We start from the raw sequence: 25,550 nt of genomic DNA on the forward strand, positions 1-25,550 counted from the left end.
GAAACTTTTCTTTCCTTTTCTTTTTATAGTTTATCCACTGGGCAAAGTTAATTAATTTGTTTTTCTCTATTTAAATTACTTATTTTGTTTCTCTGTAAGTATTCTATTTTCTTAATTTCTTATCTTTTTTAAGGACAAACAGTCAAATGTGACTATTGTTGTACAATGTTTAAATAATTTGTCATTATTCAACTTACATGTTTATTGCAAAACTTCAATAAAATGTTTTTAAAAGAAGACATGAAAAAAGCGATCTAGGGTTTCTGACACCTTGATATAGAGACCAATATCACAACAGTCCACTTTCCAGATTGCAGTCGGAAAACTGTCCAACAGGTGGTGCTGTGGTTACAAAATTCATTATTGTTGTATAGTACTTTCAAGCAGGTGTATAACAAAAGGTTACTAGATATGTGCCTGTCAACGAGGGGGGAGAGTACTAACGTACAGACAAATCTCTCTATAATGGCACATGGGCCTCTTATGTTGAATAACAATAATACCTTATCCACTGCCTTATAAAACTGCCTTTTATGCACTGCGGCTGGGCAACGCTGCCCAACTGGAGGCCCGCGGGCCAGAAGTGGTCCTCCAAATGATTTTGCTGGCTTGTTAATGAATGACAACAAAAAGACATACGAAACAAATGTTTAAAGTTTATTTTACATATTTATACATAAAACTTTGAAAGTGACTTTTTTTCTCCAATCCAATTGAATAATAGCACATTAAAAATGGAAGTCAATTATCAACATTTACAAAATGTTGAGAACTGATTGACTTTTACAATATACCGAGCGCTACGACGTTACAATGAGGCAGGCATGTAGTTGTCGACTTCTTTAGCACCGTCAATAACATTTGTGTTTGGAAACTACAGTGGCAAAAAGAAAAATACTGATCAACGTAAATCTCCAAAACCAAAAAAATAAAAATCTGTAACTATTCTCTCTCTCTCTCTCTTACTGTATAATCTGTAATGGCATAAGTACTGTACATATAGTCATAGTATCTTAATAAAATGCCTAATATTTAGTGTCACGAGTAAAAAGTTAAAATAAATTAGGAAGCACAGGCCGAGTCACTGGACGTAAAGCTTCAGACATTATCAAAGACTAACACTGATTTTCCTTGTGAATCATCTTTAGCATTGGCGTTTTGACAACCACAAAAGCAAAGTAAAGTTTAGCTTTTTTTCCCGCTAAGTTCAATGGCTTTGTGCTTTATTTTGTAGGCATCTTCTCTGCCATGTGCTTCTGCTGACTTTCAGCATGTCTGTAAGAGGGAAAAATGAACAGGATGTTAGAGGGGCAGACAAAGCCTTCTGCAGGCTTATCATACAGCATTACATGATTAAGGCTAATACAGAAAGGGCCACTAAATCATAGTAAGGGAAGGAAGATTGGTCAGAACATTATTGCAGTGCTAGGAAGAACGGTTCATCTCATTCAGTTCATTATCATCTTCCTTACTTATAAGCTCCAACTAAAATAGATAAGCCACTAATAATAAAATGCTGTCATTACTGCTACACTGTGCATATAATGTGAGTTGTCAGGGCAGCAGAGAGGTGCACAATCCCACACTCAATGTGATTGTTGAAGTGAATACTGTGGGGTTCATGTACATTATCTCCTGCAGTTATAGAGGCTGTACATTTTAGACCCCCAGGCAAGGGTGCAGCACTCACAAATCTACCAGGAACAGATGGTTTATTGTACTGAGGAGCCACAGCTAGCCAGGCAGGTAGCACTAATTGGTGTAAAGTAAATATGTCTGTAACACTACAAGGTACAGAGTTTCTTAAAGGACAATGAAAGGTTAATATAAATTAAAAGTAAGTCTAAAGGCATTCTTTTTAAGTACTTACTGCATATCTAAATTCCCAGATCCCTGCTTGCCTCTCTGAGATATGGTGCTGGCAGCCTACAGCAGGTGAAGACTACAGTGACATCACTGAAATCTCTCTCCCCTTCCTGTAGGTGCCAGCGGCAGCCTTCCTATACTCTGAGCATGTGTGTAACTTGATCCTGTCTCCTGTTCTGAGCTACACATGCCCACCAGCCAATCAGAAGCGGATCTGGCAGAGGGGAGGGGGAGGAGGGAATGAAACACATGTGCAGTATGAAGCAAGGAGGGAAAGGAAGGGAGAATACCCTTTTAGAGATGGCTGCCTGTTCTAGAAAATGTGAAGTGTGACTGAGTAAATATTTGATTAGGTGAGCCAAAAGTGTGGCGTTTTTACTAAACAATAGCAGGACTATTGGGCAGTTTGCTTTTTAAATTTTGACTTGCATTCTCCTTTAAGAGCTGAAATTTTCTAAAATTCTCTTAACCAGAAATTCAAACCTCCTATAGAAGAAAGCCATTTTAGTACTATGTACTAGTATGTCGGTAAACATTACCTAGTCAAGTCTTCAATGTCTACAAGCATTGCATCTTGTTCCATGTGCAATTCATCGCGGATTAGGAGAAGCTGGACTAGTTCTTCATTCAAGCCTGAAATAAAAGTTCAGGATCAATAACCCATGAGCGCCATATAACAAACATCAGTTAGTTGAGACCCAGACATTGTTAATATCATGATTTTCTGCAGAGCTGTCAATCCATGGCCATGGATTTTACTTTTAAAGAATGTTTGTGACCCCTGTGGAGTTTCCTGAGTGCCTATATGCCCAAGGTGGTTGTTGCTTTTGTTACACCCTACGTTGAGGGTGTGGGGCTGGTGCACCTGGATCACCACTTCTACTTGGTGAGTGTTTAGTTTACTACTAGTCATTTTGTGCCTTTATTTTTGGTTTTGCATTAATCCATGGCCACATACAAGCCCATATTATTTGCCAACTACATACTGAACTGCCAGTTCCCTGTCTTAGCATAAAATAACTGCCTACCTGACCACTATTTGGCAGGGGATCACCCAGATATTTATGAAAATTGAGGATTCTTTTGGGAAGCTCTGCATGAGATATTAATTTTATCATTCATTTAGGACCAAAACCTGTGATGTAGAAAGGCCCTTTCATAGACATTCTTCCTAACATTTACTTATCTGTCTTTTTTATTTTCACAGTTATGAAGAGATGGCTCAATACTCTGGTGAAAGGTACATTACGTGACATTCTAATAAAATAATTTGCTCTTTGACAAAGCAGTTTTTAAAAAAAAAAAAAAAAAAAAAAGGACTTTCTTGCATTTTAGTTCCCCATCAATCCCTTGTTAAGCCTAAACATCCAGACAGCAGTATAATTGCCAGGCTGTAAAATGAATAGGATAGGGCATTTTAGTAGCATTTCTTACCATGTGGATTCGTTCTCAGGCTACTGTGAAAACTCATGAGGACAGTCACAGAACAATGTGCATGATTGTTTTGCCCAAATTACTTACTTTCTATTTGAGAGTGGAGGTCATTGACTATCACTTGTAGCTGCCCAATAGTCATGTCTCTCAGATCAGTAGGTTTCAAACTTCTCTTCATCAAGCATTCACTAATGTGAGGCATATGTGGCAGCTGGAAAACAAAAACCATTTGCCATTCAATGATCCACAACCACTTTGTAAAAACAAATAAAAAGCAAATATCATAAAAAGAGCTTAATCAATTGCAGCCTTTATTTATTGTGTAGGCATTAATTTCTATATCCTTCTTTTATTATGCATTATTGGCAAATATATTGGCATTTAAAGAAAAGAAAAAGGAAACAAAGCAGAACTAATGTGACCACCAGGTGGTAGCATTGGATCAGAATTTACAGTGACTTCCACTGAAATACTGAAGGGAAATTTCTTGCGTCTAGTGAGGTACAATGAATGGAAGTGACACAATAAAACACTTGGACAAGTGAACCCACACAAGTGACTGATAATTACTAAAATGCCCACATGAAAAAAGCTAGCATTAGGGCTCTGGCACACAAGGGAGATTAGTCGCCTGCGACAAATCTCCCTTGTTGCAGCCGACTAATCTCCCCGATATGACATCCCACCGGCGAAAATGTAAATCGCCGGTGGGATGGCGATTTGCGGAAACCGGCGAAGTTGCCCGTGTATGCCATCCCACCGGCGATTTACATTTTTGCCGGTGAGATGTCATATCGGGGAGATTAGTCGCCCACAACAAGGGAGATTTGTTGCGGGGGCAATTAATCTCCCCGTGTACCAGAGCCCTTAGATGTCACAAAATCCCTAATGAAGACACTGATAAAGTAGAGTAATTGTTAGCCATATTTGTATACTTACTTATACGTGTCCTGCTTTATAAATAAAGTTATACATACATACATTCAGTAGCTCTGTGTAATATGCTTGATGTTTTATAGATATTTGTCTATTTATAACAATACAAAGAAAAATACATTTTTGACTTTTGTAACTTTTTCTATTAAATCTTTTATTCTTTATCTTTGTATCAGTAGTGTAATCTCATTGCTGGTTTTATCTGTACTGAAACATTTTCTTATATCTTTTCTCCACCTGGTGGCAGCACTGCCGAGATTTTACAACAATTCTAAAAGAACCGTGCACAGAGCTGTCCAAGAAGGGTCGCAGAGGCCAAATACAACCCTAAATCGCTACGGTTCTTATATTGCTCAGTCCCACCTGATGTGATATGATTTTATGTAATTGGGCCTCTGAATTCTGAAAATAAGCCATGGGTCTGCTGTTGGAATGCAGGCTTAAACAACAGGCAACTTACAAGGTCTGCTACAGGAGACTTTTTCCTGTTCTGCTTCTCCACTTCCACCTGCATTTTGGCCATTGGTTTAACCATTGCCAGTGCCATTTTAGCTTCTGCTTGTAGTTTCTTTTGCCTAGAGATAAAATCCATGTCTTCAAAGGACTCCGACTCTTCCTCAGTAGTATCTCTGTCTGAATAGGAAGAACTCTGTTTGCTCTATAAAGAGAAGGAAAAGCAATAGATTAATGAAGGGGTGCTATAGCATGATCCACTGGAGAAGTGAGCACATTGGCATTAAAATGATACGGACACCAAAAAAACTACTAATCAAAATATGAATGTACTTTTAAAACCACGTATGGGTCACGTTGTCCATTTTTCCCTGAAAGGTCTGTATCTCTTTAATAGGAAATACATAAGAAAAAGCTATAATGTGCCACAGCACAGTCCCATAGATAAATGCACCAATCACAGCAAGAAAATTTCATCCTTAATCAGGATTATAATAATACAAGAGACATGGAAGCAGCCAGACAGAGGCCTGCAGTAATACTAATTCCTGTTTATACCTAATTTTTTACATCCTGCATTTCATACAGTGGGGAGAAGGCAAAAGCTGCATCCTGTCATTGTAAGGCTGGGTATTAGCATACAATATCATGTTAAGAGTCATTCACTGTATTTGCACTTTAACACTTCCACAAATCAACATGCAGCAGCCGTCAGGGCTAAAACAATGGTAACTCTGCACTATGTACACTGGGAGCATTGCATGTCTTTATGCATTGTTCTGTTACAAGAGTAATCAACAGAGAGAAGCAAATCTATCTCTAAAGGATTTGCAGCAGTTAACTCCATTAATAAAAAAAACTTTCCAGGCTTTCTTTTCACATCTATGACTAATAAAAATAAATACATTAATAATAAAGAAAAACAACATATTCCTGTAGAACCCTGTGCTAAGGCAGCGGGTGCAGGAGAAGGACTATATGGCAGGTATGACTGAAGGCAAGGCTACCCAGCCTGCAGCAAGGACTGTGGGAAATACAATAAGATTGGTGACAGCACATGGCCTGAAAGCCAAACAGCCAAGGCAATAATAATGAAATCTGCACTGGGTGCAACAAATACAAATGTTCAAACAACTAAAGAGAGACAAAAATAATGTACATCTTTTCTCTTATTTTCAGGAAACTATTATTTTATTTCTCTTTTCATTGCTCTCTGTATGAAGGTCCCTTTGCAGTAGGGGAATCAGGGCCATTACAATAGGCACAGCTGGCTACTAACCTGCCATATCACACTTGCTTCTGGCATATTAATGATAAGCAGCGCACAAACTATATATCCAATGCCTGTTACAGGGTGCAGTGCACAATCCAGGGAAGTGCTTGGCAAAACATAGGAGTTAAGTACCACAGAAGAAGAGCCAATAATGTAGCGAGATGCAGTGTCAGTCAGTGAACTTACCATTGGAGACAAAGGAGTGTCCAGACTTGTTTCAGTTTTACTGTCATCAGCATCACTGTCCTTGTCACTGCCACTGTCATTTACAAAACAGATTTGCAGGTTCATCCCACTTTGTAGTCTGCATAATAAGAAACATGGGTTTTGATAAAATACCAGGGAAGAGCAGGCCCAGAAACAGACCAAATATTCAAAAGTGGGCTGTGAGTTGCATGATGATCAGATTATGGTGACACTACAAGACAATAAAGCTGGCCATACACGCACCGATATTATCGTATGAAACTTCGTTTTGTATGATATTCGGCGTGTATATGGTGGATTGATGAGGCAATTCTTGTTGATTGGGCTGGTTAAAAAATTGTGATTGGACACCCAAGCAAAATCTACATTTAGGGCTGAATCGGCAGGTGGAGGTAGATTCCCTATTGTTTCTACCTCAATATCTGACGATTCAGCCCTGAACATCAATGGGGAAAACAAACAATCTTTTCTGTGACCAATGGTCACAGGAAAGATCATAATTGCTACGTGTATGGCCACCGTATGGCTTTGACCAAGGTAAAATTGGAACATATGCACAGCGAATTACAATAGTTATCAGACTCTCGACCCAGCAGTGATTTAAAGCACTGAAATAAAAAACTGACACTGCCCCGTTACAGAGAAAGAGACAGTTAAATGGTTACCTGGAAGATAAGCTTGGTTTGCCGCTCTTGCTACAACTGGTGTATATGCCAGGGCCATCATCAAAGAAACTCCCAAGTGCAAGCTTCTGCCTGATCGATTCCCTTTCATTCTTCTGAGCCTAAAGGAAAAATACAAATATTCGATTACATTTCAAAAGGCATGAAAAACACAGCATGGCACCACTGAGACTAACTTGTCCAATAGTGATCAAAGCAGTCTCAAGGGGGGTCCAGGGCTTTGGTCCTAATATCTGATCCAGTCTCTGGACAATTACAATTGAGTTTACTAAAATAAATACATGACATGCCAAAAGAACACATGTTGCCAAGCTACACAGCATCCAACTGTTTAGGATGCAGAAAATTAGTCCTTTGCCTTGTGTATGTAAATGCTTAGATTTTAGTTAACATGTTCTGTAAGGATAGATTAGCATTACTAACTCACAAGCTATTTTGCTCTAGTTTCGTCCATTGATTTGCACTGCTCTGGCATCTCAGAAACTAATATTACTAACTATATTGCAGAGGCTAAAATGTCTGTACCATTCTGGATTGCTAAAGGCTTGCTGGGTAAAGTCAGGGCTTTATATTGGGTCTCATTCAACAGCTAACACCCTTGACCACAGCTCACATTTTTAAATCAAAGGCATGTGACTTTTGGATGTGGCCCTCTAATTACAATTCCCAACACCACCCATCAATAAAATCTGGTTTATCAAAAGCCAAAGGACCATAAACTACATATATCTGATCTTATTTTAGGATGTATGGAACCTTTGCCAGTATACAGATTCCCATGTGTTCCTAGTATTTAAACATGTCCTCAACTTTGACAATATGTTTCTAAATCAATGTTATGGCAAACACTGAAATAATCTGAGCAGTCTCAGACAAGGGGCCATAGCATACCTTTTGGAAACCCAGGAAACGTGCTTTATTACAGAAGGGCCAGGGGCATGTTACATTAAATGGGTAGGAACATTTGAGCAGGAAAAGCTAAACTGTTTTGGCAGGGGAAGAAGGCGTGCCAATTTTTTAGGCAACCTATGCAGAACGCTCCTGATCAGAAAGCCCTCCTAAACAAGTAATTTACCCATAGACCCCTATATAATAGCAGCAGCTGGTAGAGGAAAAGGGCTTTAAAGTCTCTTTTTAAAAATATAGCTAATTTAAATAAATTAATCTAGAAAGCTCTCAGGTGAGCACTTCTGCAGTTACATTCATTTTCTAAAAGCATTTATCTCCACTTTAATTGCCTCTTACTGTGAGGAGATGCTCAATTTAGTATACACATTAAAAAGTCAAGCTCATAAGAATATACATCCCATTTATTTTTAAACTTTTTAAATACTGTAGCTTTTTAATCTGGAAAATACAATGCATTTTGCATTTGATTTTGAGCCATATAACCTGATACCATTATGGTCGGATGCGTGCATTAGCTGAGCACAATAGAAAGCTTGCCACTGGCAAAAGATGCCTAAAAGCAAGTAATAACAGTTAGTTACGCTATTATCTCCTATTATTGTACACTGTATATCACTGGCTAAACTGTAAATATATCTTCCCCCTTGTGCAAGAGAAGGTGCCTACACTTATCATTCACCAAGATAAAAAAGTAAATTAATTAAGGAACAACAGATTGGGAGAGCAATCAAGGTCCAATTGGCCTTGGGGGCCCCAGCCTAAAAGAATCCCTATCAGCCCATTCCTAATGCTTTATATATGAATGTATAAAAACCTATACAATTTGGCAACATGCTGTGAGGTGGCATTTACAGCAACTCCGTGTATTCATATCAAACCTGAGCCCATTTGTGGTGCCATAATGCTACACATCCATCAACAGCTGCTCTTTAACTGAAGCCTGGAAGAAATACTGAAATTGCAAGTGTTCCATTGCAGATTGTGAATAATGTTGATTTAGTAATCCCTAATATGACTATGCTATTGGGAGTATAAACTCAGTCTGCTTGAATCTAATTCTCGTCTCTATGTGAAATTACTCCTTTATCGTTCATGCTCTTAAAATGAGAGTGAAAGCACTACAAACCAGCCATGCGTAAAAAAAAACCCAGCAATTTAATCCAGCCTCGGCCTGAGAGCCATGTGCCACAATTCCACTCTTCCATAGAGACTCTTTCATTGGAAAATAAAATTACATGCCGGGCACAATGCAGCACAGCAGCCAAGTTAATGGCAAAGCAAAATAGATACAGGAATCACTCACAATGTATCACACACAGACACATTTGGTTACAAGCTAAAAACCACACTTGTCAGTACACATAAATATATAGTGAAGGAATAAGAGTTTGTTACTGCACTCTGCCACAATATTGGTATTATTATTATTATTATCATTTATTTATAAAGCGCCAACATATTCCGCAGCGCTGTACAATATACATATATACAACAAAGGCACTACAAAGCCAAACATACTCCAGCACATCACCATAGTAAAGTCTCTAGAACACAATGTTCCACTTACTCCTACTTGTATTTCAACTGATGGAACATTCCCAGGGTCCCTATGAGATATGCAGAGCTGAGCCTGTACAAGTGGTTATGAATAGGCGGTGAATGAGAGGGAACACTGATAGGGCGTGCCAGAGGGGGGGAGCACTGGTAATCGTAAGAGGGGTTTGTGGTAATGGACCTCTGACATAAGGGTAAGTGATGTACAGGTATACAATCTATTATCAAGAAACCTGTTACAGAAAGCTCCAACTTAGAGGAAGGCTATCTCCCATACACCCCAATCTTAGTTGGGCTATGGCCTCCACTACAAATTGTTTTTCATAAAATGGTTACAGTTTGCTGTTGTGCTGCACCCAAAGTACATCCTTAAAATAGCTCAACTGTTTCCACTCAAGGACACCTTCTAGCCTTCTGGAGATAAGGAAGCTGCTTCCCAGCCACTTAAAGGAACAGTAACACTAAAAAATGAAAGAGCTTTAAAGTAATAAAAATATAATGCACTGTTGCCCTGCACTGGTAAAACTGGTGTGTTTGCTACAGTAACACTACTATAATTTATATAATAAGCTGCTGTGTAGCCACGGGGGCAGCCATTCAAGCTGGAAAAAAGGAGAAAAGGCACAGGTTACATAGCAGATAACAGATAAGTTCTGTAGAATACAATAGTGTTTTATCTGTTATCTGCTATGTGCCTGTGCCTTTTCTCCTTTGAATGGCTGCCTCCATGGCTACAAAGCAGCTTATTTATATAAATTATAGTAGACTTTCTGAAGTAAACACACAACTTTTACCAGTGCAGGGCAGCAGTACATTATATTTTAGTTACTTTTATACACTTTCATTTTTTGGTGTTACTGTTCCTTTAAGTCATTTGCGCATTATTCTTGGCGAGTGGTATAATGTAAATCTTACAAAAGCAGTTTAAATACAAAAAAATTATTTTACATTGTCTTTGTTATGCTTTAAATCAGATGTTTTTGTAATTTAAAATAGGCACGACATGCAGGGGATAATTCTCTATGCAATTAAAGGGATATTGAATCTAATCTTTTGTAAGAAGATTATCTAAAACCCATGTACCATAACCCATGACACTTCTTGCTTTATCTTTTATTAAATGAGAAAATCTTCTCCAGAATGAAATACATCTGTATAGAAAGTACTGTATGCTTATTAAGTATCATTTCTGACACATAAATAAGTTCTGATTCAATATAAAAGTGAATATAAAAATGAGGGGCCTTACTTATCTCCAGACTGCTGCTTTCTGTTTTCAAGTAATTAATATAATCTGTACAGAGAGGGAAAGCCCCAGTGTGAGCATTATCCCAGGGAAATGGGCATTAATATATTGCTTCCTTCCTTGTGTTTGCAGTTTGCCCAGCGATGCTCTCACTGACAGATACAGCATTAGCATGAGATTCACTAATTGCAAGTTGGTTGTGTGTCTAGGCGGGTGTTAACTCCAGGGCTATATAGCGTCTGCACACACTGTTTTAGAAGTGCAAAAGCAACAGACATGTTGGCAAGTACATTTGTGACTTATATTCCTAAATGAGGAGTGTATATCTTGACAAATCCATCAGTGTTGGCACATCTAACTATTTAAAAACATACAGAAAATATCTCTGCCATCTCTAGAACAGTAACAATGCACATAACTATTATGAACTGTGGTTTGAGGGAATTTTAACTACACTTCAGCATATCTGCAAACTTGGCAGGGCCTGAACACACCATATGTATGCAAACGTGGCAGCATTTCATTCTGTGGCACAACATGTACTCTGTGGGGCTCCATCCTACTAACATTTAGAAATAGGACAACTCTGACTTTATATTTTCAGTCACATTATTATTTCTCTATCCGATATCTTGGTAGAATGGTAGAATCTTTCTGGTGGACAGAGCATAATTTCATAAAAATGTATAAAAATTCTCCTGTAATACCAGCAATAGAACAAAAGCAAAATAATGCCATAAGATACCAAGTAGTCGAGGTACAAAGGCCTGTCCTAAAGGCAAGTGTGTTAAAGGGCAATGGCAAAAAGGGCTATTAAATGGATTTTAATGCTAATGTGGTGATTGACAGCTGGGGACAAAACCCTCCACACTGTCCCTCGTGCCTTGGCCCAAAATATATACTTCATAACACAAATGTGCTTCTCGAACTATCATTGAAAAGATGTAAAAGCTATTACACTGCCATAGCCTTTTCTGAGAGATTTCAGAGTACAGATATGCAATCCGTTACCGGAAACCCATTATTCAGAATGTTTCAATTTGTGGGAAGGCCATCTCCCATACACACCCCAGTTTAATTAAATAATTCCCATTTTTAAAAATGATTTCCCATTTCCCTGTAATAATAAAACAGTACCTTGTACTTGATCCAAACTAAGATATAATTATTTTTTATTGGAGGCAAAACAATCCTGTTAGGTTTATTTAATGTTTAAATTATTTTTTAGTAGACTTAGGGCCCCATTCATCAATGTACGATTGAGTCCGAATACTAAAAAATCTTATTTGTTTTAAGTTTTAGAACTGTGCGTATTTACTGCGATTTTTTGTTAATTTCCGCTACTTTTTTATACTTTGCGACAATCTGTGCAACAAAATTGTAACGAGTACGAAATATTTCGCTATCGTGACTTTCCTTGGGCCAGGTTGGAGCTGCAGAGTGCCATTGAGCCCTATGGGAGACTTTCCTTGGGCCGGGTTGGAGCTGCAGAGTGCCATTGAGCCCTATGGGAGACTTTCCTTGGGCCAGGTTGGAGCTGCAGAGTGCCATTGAGCCCTATGGGAGACTTTCCTTGGGCCAGGTTGGAGCTGCAGAGTGCCATTGAGCCCTATGGGAGACTTTCCTTGGGCCGGGTTGGAGCTGCAGAGTGCCATTGAGCCCTATGGGAGACTTTCCTTGGGCCGGGTTGGAGCTGCAGAGTGCCATTGAGCCCTATGGGAGACTTTCCTTGGGCCGGGTTGGAGCTGCAGAGTGCCATTGAGCCCTATGTGAGACTTTCCTTGGGCCGGGTTGGAGCTGCAGAGTGCCATTGAGCCCTATGGGAGACTTTCCTTGGGCCGGGTTGGAGCTGCAGAGTGCCATTGAGCCCTATGGGAGACTTTCCTTGGGCCAGGTTGGAGCTGCAGAGTGCCATTGAGCCCTATGGGAGACTTTCCTTGGGCCAGGTTGGAGCTGCAGAGTGCCATTGAGCCCTATGGGAGACTTTCCTTGGGCCAGGTTGGAGCTGCAGAGTGCCATTGAGCCCTATGGGAGACTTTCCTTGGGCCAGGTTGGAGCTGCAGAGTGCCATTGAGCCCTATGGGAGACTTTCCTTGGGCCGGGTTGGAGCTGCAGAGTGCCATTGAGCCCTATGGGAGACTTTCATAATCATGCACTGAAGGTTCAAGGTCAGAAAGTTTTTTGCGCCTTGTTATGATCGTTCGGATACAAGCATTTTGGAACTTTCAGATCGTACCACGATATTTTCTTACGACCACGATACGATCCAAAATTTTCATATTTCATACAAATTTTTCCTAAACGTACTTTTCAAAGTCCGAAATTTGCCCCTTATGGTATGGTGATCCAAATTAGTGAAAGACCCCTTATCGGAAAAAAATCCAGGTCCTGAGCATTCTGGATAACATGTCCCATACTTGTACCTGTTGAGAACCTGGAAAGTCCATTTTCCTTTACTATCTTTTTTGCTGTCTTAGCCATTTAAAGGGGAACTAAATCCAAACACAACTTAAGCTTTTTGAAAAGTAAACATAATTTCAAGCAACTTTGCTTGAGATAAAAAATATGCAGCCTTTTCATGATTTTTAATGTAATAATATGATTTGGGTCAGTTACATAAGCCTGGCCCCCTGTTCTCCTGCTGATCTGACTACTTTGAGACTCATAAAATTAATTAGTAACAGAAGTCGACTGTCCACAGCCTGCATCCTCCAAATCCCACAATTCCCTGGACATGTGCTGTCAATAAGAAAAGTTACATCACAGTGCAATGCATTGTGGGGTATGTAGTTCCTGCAAGCTGTCTGTATAAGGCGCCCAATCAAAAATTTCAAACCTGCCCGACTGATGAGACAAACAGATATCCAAGGGTTTTACCGATAACGGTTGTCTCGTCTCCCACTATACATGCACCAACAGTTGTACCTTTCGTATGATAATATCGATGTGTGTATGACCACATTAAGTTGTGGAGAAGGTGTTACAATTTGTAACATCAATGTTTTAGTCCCTCTTCTCCTGCTAGGATTTCAAATGGTGCAGAAAGAGAAGAACCATTTTGCAGCTGAATTTCAGCATATAAAAATGGTATTTATGCATAATTTTTGAAGGAACAGATTACAGCGATAGGTATATTAGAGGTTTCTGTGTTGTGTGGGGCTCTTTAAAAAATAAATTTCCTTTTAAAGAAAAATGTAGCTTGGAGTTAGGAAATAGTTTAATTCATATCCAAATGTGTAAAAACACATGAAAAATAAATTCCCAGTTAAATGAAGAACCTGATTCTAAATATTGTACGTCCAGAAATGGTTACTATTCCCTTAGCATGATTTATGTTTCTGCCTCCTAATATCCACAGTTCTTTCCTACATGCAACACAAAGCAATTCTTTTATAAACATTCTACAACTCCTGTAATTCAGTGCTCGAGCCCAACCTTTTAGAACCTTTATTGTGTACCCAGGCCCAAGACTGGTCCTGCTGAACAAATTTTTGAAGTCTCCGATTCCAAGTCAGTATTTGACTTTCCCACCACATTTGCCTATTGTCAAGTGTGTTTCCGTCGCGTACATGTGAAGACATCTGTTGCTTGAGGCCACACAGACCTTTCTGCGGCACATAATGCTTTGGCCAATGTCAGTCATTGCTTATCACACACCATTAAGAAAAAACAAACCACAGACCACTGATTAGAATGCTCACTTTGCCAAATAAAGTCAGAAACAATTTATGGAATCCCATGGCTATTATTTTTAGATCTCAGTGCTTCAAAGTGGAACCTAAATCTATCTGTGCAAGAGGTGTTGCTGTGTTGCCCTTAGAGTTACTGCTAACATAACTTCTTTGTAATGCTATCATTGGCCCAGAATATTGTTTAAACACACCACAAAAACAATCAGGGAGAGACGAGACAACTTCAAGTTTAAGGGCTTATAAAATGAACGCTCAGTTTTGAATTTTAGCAGAGTTGTGTTTTGCTCATTTGATCCCCATTACAAATCTTGCATTTACTGCATTCAACATGGTTTTATATATTATATAACTGATACATTTTGATACATTTACTTTCAAACGCTGGTGTGTAAGATCCCTAAACTATGGCAAAAGGTAATACTTTAATTGCACAAGTAATGCCCCATTCAGCAGCTTGTACATAATATCTCTAATGTCAGTAACTAAGGACTGTGCTGTTGGGCAGCTAAATAGAATAAACAGTGCTTGCCAAATGGGCATGAATATTAAAGCCACATAAAACATTTCATTTAATACATCATAATGAGAAGTACAGACTGTAAGAATTGCTTTCTGGACCATTTATGACACTGCTTTGTTTTATAAACAGAGAAACTTCCAGGGACTGAGGAACAAACACAGTTATGGGCCCTGGGAATAAGGGACAATAATTTGCAATGGCTCTTGTGCAAACCATGACAAAAGCACACACGATTTGCCCGGAACGCCACAAACGAATATTAATTAAAACCCTCAAAACAATCAATGTGTGCATTGTACAAACCAAACATTGCTCTGGACCAAGATGTGTAAAGCCATACCCAGTCAGTGAAAACTCTTTATTTACCTGCCCCAACCAAGACATTTGTACCTTTTGTTGCCAATAATATAGCACAATAATCAAAATGAATCATGTTAACTTGCAACTGAAAAATACAGTTCTTTCAGATTCTGCCAAATACATTTGTTACAATTGTATTGGGTGCCGAAAAACAGCTTAGGCAAGTATGAAATATAAAAACATATTTGAAAATGTATTAAATGCATAATTTAAATATACCAAGGTAAGATGAAATAAAATCCATAGACCCTAAATGTAACAAGTAATGCCTTTTAGACATGGAAGTGTCCTTGCTTACCACAAGTAAGCAAGTTGAATTGCTTTTTTAATCTTAAAATAATCAATAAAAGGTGTTACCTCCTATTCTAAGCAAAATGCACATGATGTCACTTTATAGGCCAGAGCTGATCTAACTCTATCTAGAGTTACAGACAGATTTCATCATCCTAATCCATCTCTTGCCTTCTCATGAGTATCATTGCTCTATGCACGCACGCACACACACACACACACGCACACACACACACACACACACACACACACACACACACACACACACACACACACACACACACACACACACACACACACACACACACACACACACACACACACACACACACACACACACACACACACACACACACACACACATATATTTTGCATCATTGCATTAATCACCTGACTGTAATTGCTACTGCCTACATTATAATTAAACACCACAAGGGAATGTGTGAAATGCCCAAGAGAACCAATATATTTAGAAGGCATGATTTGTAATCACCATGCCAATGCCTCTCAGTAGCCTGGCACTGCATGATCTACAAGTGCAAGGCAAGATGTTTGCAAAGGGACACTTCAATACCTGGGCAAGAAGAGCTTGTGTACCAACCACCACGGATATTTATGTTAAAGAAATGCCAATTTTAACGGGCAATATTAATTTTAAAACAAATGAAGTATTTTTGTAGTACAGTGTTATTACGCTATTCATGTATTCAGCACAATACACACACATCTGTTTCAGTATTTTAATGTGATGTATGCCCATGCATTAATATGAGTACTTAGCAATACTAAATAAGTAGCAAACCAAATAAAATTTTAGCTTACCAAATGGTTCTGTTTCTTTACTTTTTAAAAAAAAACCTGATCAAACTACATAACACTAAGAAAAAGCCTTCTAAATGATGGTGATAATAATAAAATAGCTATTTTTGTTACACTGAACAGCAGTTCTCTGCTTAGCTGATTAATTGCCTTTAATTAGATTTTCAGCATGAATACTGATGGGGGAAGTGCCTTACATACCAATAGGGTGTGAATGGTACAACACAACGGTGTTATTTGTTTATTCCCCAAATCCTAAATTAAAGTGGAAAGCAAAGTTAAAAGGAAGATTTTGTGCAGTTAACTACTACTGGAACAAATTCCATTGACAACATATACAATTCATTTTTTAAGCAGGGGTGATTCCCAAGTTAATTAAGCAGGAATATGCAGGTGCCCAATAGTTTTCCTGCCATGGCTAAAGCGGGGTGGCAGAACATGTTTGTAAATAAGGCCTGTTTGACAAAAGAATACTAGCATGGAAGTCTGAGGAAAAGACAAGGAGATGTACGATGGGCAACTCAAGATGAAAGCATATACCTTGTCAGTGGTGCTATCTGTACATTGGATTGACATGCAAGTTCAAGACAGACAGCAACTCTGAATCAACCGACTGGAAACATAAGTTTAGACAGGGCACAAACAGGAGCTAGCAAGAACTGCACGGATATGAAGGCTGGGATCCTGTTTGCATTATTTTACCGATTAGCAGAAATATATGACTAAAGCAATCAGACTTGTTGTTTCCACTACAGATGTATAAAAGAATACAACGAGCAATACAATGTAACTATGTACAAGCCAACAAATTAAACATCTGCAACTGCAGTTTAGTCATTTCATGGGAAGTAGTGCTTACATCACTGCTATGATGACATCATTACTGATCACATAAGGTGAGTAATCAGGTCAGTGCCTCCAGACATTCAATAACAGTAAGTTGCCTAACTGAAGGAATACTGCCACGGGAAAACAAGTTTTTTTCCCCCCAATACACATCAGTTAATAGAGCTTTTCCAGCAGAATCCTCAATTAAATCAGTTTTTCAGAAAAACACAAACTGATTTTATTTAATTTGTAAATTTCACATGGGACTAGCCATATTCTTCATTTTCCAGGGTGTCACAGCCATGTGACCTGTGCTCTGATAAACTTCAGTCACACTTTACCGCTGAGCTGTAAGTTGGAGTGAAATCACCCCCCTCCCTTTCCCTCCAGTAGCGATCAGCAGAACAATGGGAAGGGAGCAAGATAGCAGCTCCCAGTAGGTATCAGAATAGCACTCAATAGCAAGACATCCAAGTCCGGTTTGGGATTCCTCCAGTTACATGGGAGTAGGAGAAACAATAGGTTACATAAAAGCAGTTCTAATGTGTAGCGCTGGCTCCTTCTGAAAGCTCAGACTCAGGCACAGTGCACAGAGATGGCGCCTACACACCAGTATTACAGCTAAAAAAACATTTGTTGGTTCAAGAATAAAATTTTAAATGGTAGCGTTAATTATATGAATATAAACAGTGTAATTTAAAAAATAAAAAGTTCACCACAAAAATCACAACAGAATTCCTTAAAGACTATGTCTAAATCTGAATCTGGTTTCCGTTATTATATTATACAGTAATATACAGATAGTGCCATAACAGCAGATGTGTGGGTATATAAATGGCACACTTTCCATATACTGTGAAACCTCAATTTTACATAGCCTGATTTTAAGTTTTCCTACATTTTACACCATTGTTTTGCGGTCCCACTAATAAATAACACAAAATAAACTTCCCTGATTTTACATTTTCCCAGATTTTGCACCATTTTTTTTGGTCCCATGAAAAACTTAAAATGCGGGTTCTACTGTATAGCCTAGATTTGTCCGACATGATAATCTGAGCTGGTGTTAGTGCCCAGGATTCATACACATGCAAAAATTATTAATCATCTGCATACGAAATTCTATACAGCCATAACATGGTTTGTGGCGCATAAGCAATTATTGGTTCTATTTCAAGAGATTGATTGCCAGCATTTTTGACAATGTTTATCTTCAGACCATATTATGTTATTTATCTAGCAATTATTCCTACCTGCAAAAGCAACAATGATTTGAACTTTGTATTTCTAATAAATTTGTTGTTACAGATGGGTTGGCAGCCACAGATCCCATGACCCCCCTGCCCAACAACAGCTAAATATAGCTGCGGGCAGTGTTTTTAATCGGTGTGGTTTATAAGTGCCAGAGATAGCAGTTTGCTCAGCTGTTCAGTCCATGTATGTTCTAAATGAATGTAAAACGACTTGGTTTAGCTTCCTTCTAGTCCCACAGAATTATATTCCATATCAACTGGTTTAGATCAGTGGACCATGGAAAGATAAAAAAGTGCTAAAGATTACAAAATAGTTAAGTAGAATAATATATAACTTAGGAAGTAACTGGCAAAATATTGAGGATCACAAATTAGGGGAGTCTGCTGTATTGGTTAGCTGAATGTCCCTCAAGTACTCGGCAAGATTTAATAGCTAAACCATAAAGGACAGGCAACACTGAAAATTTTACTTCAATGAAGCATTTCCTTCAAAAAGTTCATTCTTTCTTCAACCTTAACAGCAGAAAACGGAAAATAAAAAATACATTGGGAATAATGTAAAAAAAAAAAAATGTATTAAACAAAAAGTTGCAAACTTTGCACCAGTTCTAATAATCACTATCAACCATTCAGATATTTGCATGCCAACTGGTAACCAGCAAATGCTGCCTTGCTGATTGGTTTGCTAGGAGCTACTAGAATTGGTGCAAACTTTGCAACTATTATTTCATTAGCTTTATTATGTTTAGTGCTGATTCCTGTTGATGGCAGCCTATAAAGTCTGACACAAGGACATAACATTGGAGTGGTCTGAAGATGCAAGTCTGAAACTTCTATATGGCAGATCCATATATTGAATCCTTTACACTGAATCCTTATTTAACAGGTTCCAGGTGCCACATCCTTTGCTCCCAGACATTACTTATTAGTACATGGGACCCATTATTCGGAATGCTCAGGACCTGGTGTTTTCGGATAAAGGGTCTTTCCATAATTCAGATCTCCTACCTAAAGTCTGCTAAAACATTATTGAAACAGTAATTAAATCCAATAGGATTGTTTTGCCTCCAACCGTACTGTTCTATTATTACAGAGAAAAAGGAAATCATTTTTAAAAATGTGAATTATTTAATTAAAATGGAGTCTATGGGAGATGGCCTTTCCGTAATTTGGAACTTTCTGGATAATGGGTTTCCAGATTATTAGTATGATTTTATTTCTTTAAAATATAGATAATTTGGACAAACTCACTGTTAGCAGTTAGAAGAGGGCCAAACAGCTTGGCTGTACAACAGACAAGACATGATAGAACGGCAGGCAGCAAACACTATTGATTGTGGTCTGTGTGGAAAAAAACCTTTTACAGCCCATATAATGAGCTCAGAAAGACCTTGGGCTCTATACTCCTCTGGTAGCAAGAGGCTGAACATAATATATACCCAAACTGTAATGGTCTGGAACCATAAGGGTAAATCCCTGGCTTTCAATTTTTAACTAGAAGTGTACTATACATAAAGGGTGGCGACAGGTTATAGTATGTGTGTAGAAATATATTATATATACACACACATACAGCTGAAAAGTGTTAATTTGTTATTTTTTGAATAAATGTCGATTTAAATTATATTTGTTAAATACATCATTACAACTTACATTTTTGTTCATGCTACTTTATAATATATTGACTGCTGATCAAAATACCTATTAAAAAAATGATAAAAACCTCTGCTACTACTAAATACAGACACATATACAACACAATCACAGGGTGTGTTTCTCCTCCACATAAAAATGGAAAAAACAACTAATACAAAAAAATACAAGTAACTATAAAACTAAATATTAAACGGCACATTTACATTTCTATTGAAATAATGAACAGACAATAAGGCATGTAGACTGCAAAGAATATAATAACATTAAAGCTAAATCAGGTGCCTACATAGGAAGGTACGGAGCAGGGAAGCAGCATTGCTTCACATGTAGGCATCTTGCTTCCCGGCACAGCGGGCCTGGCATTTCCGTAAGAGAATATCATTAGATCCATGCTGCATTCTTACCTGATATGCACAATTTTCCTGGTGTACCATCTCAGAGCATCATCCACCAAGGGAAGAGCAAAAAGCAGGGCCGATTTGAGGGGATGCAGAGGGAAGAGAAAGTCACAGCATGTGAAGGGGAGGAGAGGAAAAACGCCCTGGCTTTCTGCAGATTAAAATGGATGCTGCCTCAGCCGTCTCAACCTGCGCAATAGCACTGCTCTCTCCACAGAAACCAGGCAGGGCTGCTCTCCTCAGGGAGCAAGCGATGAGGCTTCATAACAACATCTAGTTGGGACAGAGGTGGGGGGAAGGGAGTTGCTCATCACTAACACAATTGGCCAATTATATGTTGGCTACAAAGAAAGGAATCATTCTGAGGCTGCTGTGTCCTTCTGAGGCTGGTGAAGACAGGTCACTGATGTGGAAAATGTTTGTTCATTAAGACAGAAAAAGCAAGATGAGGAGAAGAAAAACAAAAGTATAACACCTGCCAAACACTTTGCCTGAGTAGGTGGCGCAGTAAATGCAGCCAAAAAAGACACTGTATTTAAATGGTAATTGTGTAGCTTGGTGCTACATTCCATTAAATTGATGGTTTTTTTCTGTTCGATTATAGGGAATGTAAGACAGAGAAAAGAGAAATGTGTATATTTTGAAAGAGTTTCACATTCAGACAAAAATGTATAATACGTGGTCTGCTTAAGGGGTCCCCACCCAAAATCTATTTTTTTGTTGAGCAAAAGATAATGTAATTCCAAGCAATATTCCATCATGAAGCCATTAAAAAATGTCAGTTGTTTGAAAGTGTGCAGAAGTGTGATGGCTGCTTAACCATAAAAACATATTTTTGGCATCTTTCTGTTGGGACTGGTACTATGAAGCTTTTATTAGGGTACATGTATGCCCAGTGAGCAAAATGTAATTTTGAGCACAACTTGGCATGTTTTGAACACAAATGAATGCTCTCTTTTTGTCAAGGGCAATTGCACTGAATATTTTCAGAATCTGCCCGCAATTATTTTCAGAATGATTTCCAGTGTTGTGAATGTGACGAACGTACCCTATTTTTTTAGCGATTGATGCATGGCGCTAAAAATAACCCCATAAGTACATTTGCCCCATTTGGAAATGATGGTGGGAACCTGGTTGTTGAACTGCAAGTGGGGTCAGTACTGAATATAAAGCAGGGTCTTTAACCCTTTAAGTGCCAGCCGAATTCGTCATTTCAGTTCCCCCCAGTGCCAGACGTTTTGTGAACATTCTGTGCTCTCTCAATGTAGGGGCTTTTATTGGGGGCAGGGTTAAGTTTAGGTAGGCAAACTATATATTGTTTTTTTCAGGAGAACCTGAGCTTTCCAAATCTACCTGAGTTTTTGTGTATTTCCACTTCTGGAACAAGATTTAGAGCTTGAAATACAAAAAAAAAAAGAAAAAATGCAATTTTTCATGATATAAGGATTTCTACCAGAAACACATTTTATTTTATGGACAAAAATTCAACTGATTTGGAAAGCCTCATGTCTCCCGAACGTGCCAATACCTGATATGTATAGTTTTATTGAGATTTCTGACTTCTATAGATCAAAAACTCCCAGCAGTAAATTACTAAATTTTCAAAGCATTACAGCAGAATACGGCACACTTTACATTCCAAAGCCAAAAATCCTGGAACATTAGGTTTACCCCAGGAAACCATACATTTTTGAAAACTACACATTCTGACGAATCCGAAATGGGTAACTATGTCTTCCAACTCCTAAGTACCAAACGGCAATGCTTTACTGAATTTAGCATTTTCTATAAAAAATTATGAAAATTCTAAAAAATCACCTCAAATCTTCCATTTTCAAGCACCTTATCTCCCACATAACATTAGGTACGAAGAAAACACACCCTAAATATAAAAGCCAGGGGTCCACTGAACAGTTTGATGCCCATTGTGCATAGGATCACCGATGTATCTGGAATTTAGAGACCCCAAAAGGAAGTTAGTACATACAAATTGCCCAGGAGATCTCTTTAGCTACTGAAAATTCAACACATTTACTGCATTTTCTGTGGGATAAAAACACAAAAAAATACATTGACCCCCCAAAATCATATATTTTTGGAAAGTACACATTCGGACGAATTCAAAATTGGTACCCATGTCTTTCTACTCCAAACTACTGAGTCGCAATTCTTTCCCAAAATTGCCAGTTTTGATGAAATACCTAAAAATCACATCAAATCTTCCACTTTCAAGCACCTTATCTCCCACATAACATTAGGTACCAAAAGAACACACCCTAAATATGAAAGCCAAGGGTCCGCTGAACAGTTTGATGCCCATTGTGCATAGGAACACCAATGTATCTGGCATTTAGAGACCCCATAAGGACGTCAGTGCATAGAGATTGCCCCAGAGGTCTCTTTAGCTACTGAAAATTCAACACGTTTACTGCATTTTCTGTGGGGTAAAAACACAAAAAAATACATTGACCCCCCAAAACCATATATTTTTGGAAAGTACACATTCGGGTGAATTCAAAATTGGTACCCATGTCTTTCTACTCCAAACTACAGAGTCGCAGTGCTTTCCCAAAATTGCTAGTTTTGGTGAAATACCTGAAAAACACATCAAATCTTCCACTTTCAAGCACCTTATCTCCCACATAACATTAGCTACCAAGAAAACACACCCGAAATATGAAAGCCTAGGGTCCGCTGAACAGTTTGATGCCCATTGTGCATAGGATCAGCACTGTATCTGGCATTTAGAGACCCCATAAGGACGTCAGTGCATAGAGATTGCCCCAGAGGTCTCTTTAGCTACTGAAAATTCAACACGTTTACTGCATTTTCTGTGGGGTAAAAACACAAAAAAATACATTGACCCCCCAAAACCATATATTTTTGGAAAGTACACATTCGGGCGAATTCAAAATTGGTACCCATGTCTTTCTACTCCAAACTACAGAGTCGCAGTGCTTTCCCAAAATTGCTAGTTGTGGTGAAATACCTGAAAATCACATCAAATCTTCCACTTTCAAGCACCATATCTCCCACATAACATTAGGTACCAAGAAAACACACCCTAAATATGAAAGCCAAGGGTCCGCTGAACAGTTTGATGCCCATTGTGCATAGGATCAGCACTGTATCTGGCATTTAGAGACCCCATAAGGATGTCAGTGCATAGAGATTGCCCCAGAGGTCTCTTTAGCTACTGAAAATTCAACACGTTTACTGCATTTTCTGTGGGGTAAAAACACACAAAAATACATTGACCCCCCAAAACCATATATTTTTGGAAAGTACACATTCGGGCGAATTCAAAATTGGTACCCATGTCTTTCTACTCCAAACTACAGAGTCGCAGTGCTTTCCCAAAATTGCTAGTTTTGGTGAAATACCTGAAAATCACATCAAATCTTCCACTTTCAAGCACCATATCTCCCACATAACATTAGGTACCAAGAAAACACACCCTAAATATGAAAGCCAAGGGTCCGCTGAACAGTTTGATGCCCATTGTGCATAGGATCAGCACTGTATCTGGCATTTAGAGACCCCATAAGGATGTCAGTGCATAGAGATTGCCCCAGAGGTCTCTTTAGCTACTGAAAATTCAACACGTTTACTGCATTTTCTGTGGGGTAAAAACACACAAAAATACATTGACCCCCCAAAACCATATATTTTTGGAAAGTACACATTCGGGCGAATTCAAAATTGGTACCCATGTCTTTCTACTCCAAACTACAGAGTCGCAGTGCTTTCCCAAAATTGCTAGTTTTGGTGAAATACCTGAAAATCACATCAAATCTTCCACTTTCAAGCACCATATCTCCCACATAACATTAGGTACCAAGAAAACACACCCTAAATATGAAAGCCAAGGGTCCGCTGAACAGTTTGATGCCCATTGTGCATAGGATCAGCACTGTATCTGGCATTTAGAGACCCCATAAGGACGTCAGTGCATAGAGATTGCCCCAGAGGTCTCTTTGTCTACTGAAAATTCAACACGATTACTGCATTTTCTGTGGGGTAAAAACACACAAAAATACATTGACCCCCCAAAACCATATATTTTTGGAAAGTACACATTCGGGCGAATTCAAAATTGGTACCCATGTCTTTCTACTCCAAACTACAGAGTCGCAGTGCTTTCCCAAAATTGCTAGTTTTGGTGAAATACCTGAAAATCACATCAAATCTTCCACTTTCAAGCACCATATCTCCCACATAACATTAGGTACCAAGAAAACACACCCTAAATATGAAAACCAAGGGTCCGCTGAACAGTTTGATGCCCATTGTGCATAGGATCAGCACTGTATCTGGCATTTAGAGACCCCAAAAGGAAGTTAGTGCATACAAAGTGTATACACTGCAATATAAGCTACCGGCATGTGCATTATGCGGCATAAGACCCCCTAACAGTAAGGAGACCCTAGAAAACTATACATTTTCCGAAAGTACACAATCTGACAAAACAAAAATGGGTAAATACATCTTTCTACTGCAAACTACCAAACTACAAAGCTATGCTAAACAGAACGATTTTTTTGACATTTCTGAAAATTGTCACAAAGCTTGCATTTTACCCCATTATGTACCCCCACATTTTGTACCGTATCAACATGAAACATTCTAAATATGAACACCAGGGGTCTACTGAACAGTTTGATGCCCTATATGCATAGATTTACCAAACTATGTGGGGTACAGGGGCACCCAAGTAAAAATAGTGCATATGAATTTTCACATAAGATGCTTCGGCTCATGCAGTTTTTGCACCCGGTATGTGTATTATGTGCCATACGACCACCTAACAGTAAGGAGACCCTAGAAAACCATATATTTTCCGAAAGTACACATTCTGACAAAACAAAAATGGGTAAATACATCTTTCTACTACAAACTACCAAACTACAAAGCTATGCTAAACAGAACGGTTTTTATGACATTTCTGAAAATTGTCACAAAGCTTGCATTTTACCCCATTATTTACCCCCACATTTTGTACCGTATCAACATAAAACATTCTAAATATGAACGCCAGGGGTCTACTGAACAGTTTGATGCCCTATATGCATAGATTTACCAAACTATGTGGGGTACAGGGGCACCCAAGTAAAAATAGTGCATATGAATTTTCACATAAGATGCTTCGGCTCATGCAGTTTTTGCACCCGG

The 25,550-nt window shown here is 38.6% G+C and overlaps 1 protein-coding gene across 5 annotated transcripts in view; it reads right to left on the reverse strand.

Moving 5' to 3' along the window:
• Nucleotides 1-636: 636 nt before the first annotated feature.
• Nucleotides 637-25,550, reverse strand: part of schip1 (schwannomin interacting protein 1) — a 184,235-nt gene continuing 159,321 nt past the window's right edge. For 3 of the 5 annotated variants that reach the window (XM_012962647.1, XM_012962649.3, XM_012962648.3), the window contains 6 exons: nt 6,835-6,953; nt 6,149-6,266; nt 4,697-4,894; nt 3,388-3,511; nt 2,406-2,499; nt 637-1,275 (listed from right to left, as the gene is read on the reverse strand). In XM_012962647.1, coding sequence (XP_012818101.1) covers nt 1,224-1,275; nt 2,406-2,499; nt 3,388-3,511; nt 4,697-4,894; nt 6,149-6,266; nt 6,835-6,953 — 705 coding nt within the window. In that variant the 3' untranslated portion in view covers nt 637-1,223. 5 annotated transcript variants of the gene reach the window in all.

This window comes from Xenopus tropicalis, chromosome 5, assembly GCF_000004195.4.
Source record: "Xenopus tropicalis strain Nigerian chromosome 5, UCB_Xtro_10.0, whole genome shotgun sequence".
NCBI classification, from domain to species: domain Eukaryota; kingdom Metazoa; phylum Chordata; class Amphibia; order Anura; family Pipidae; genus Xenopus; species Xenopus tropicalis.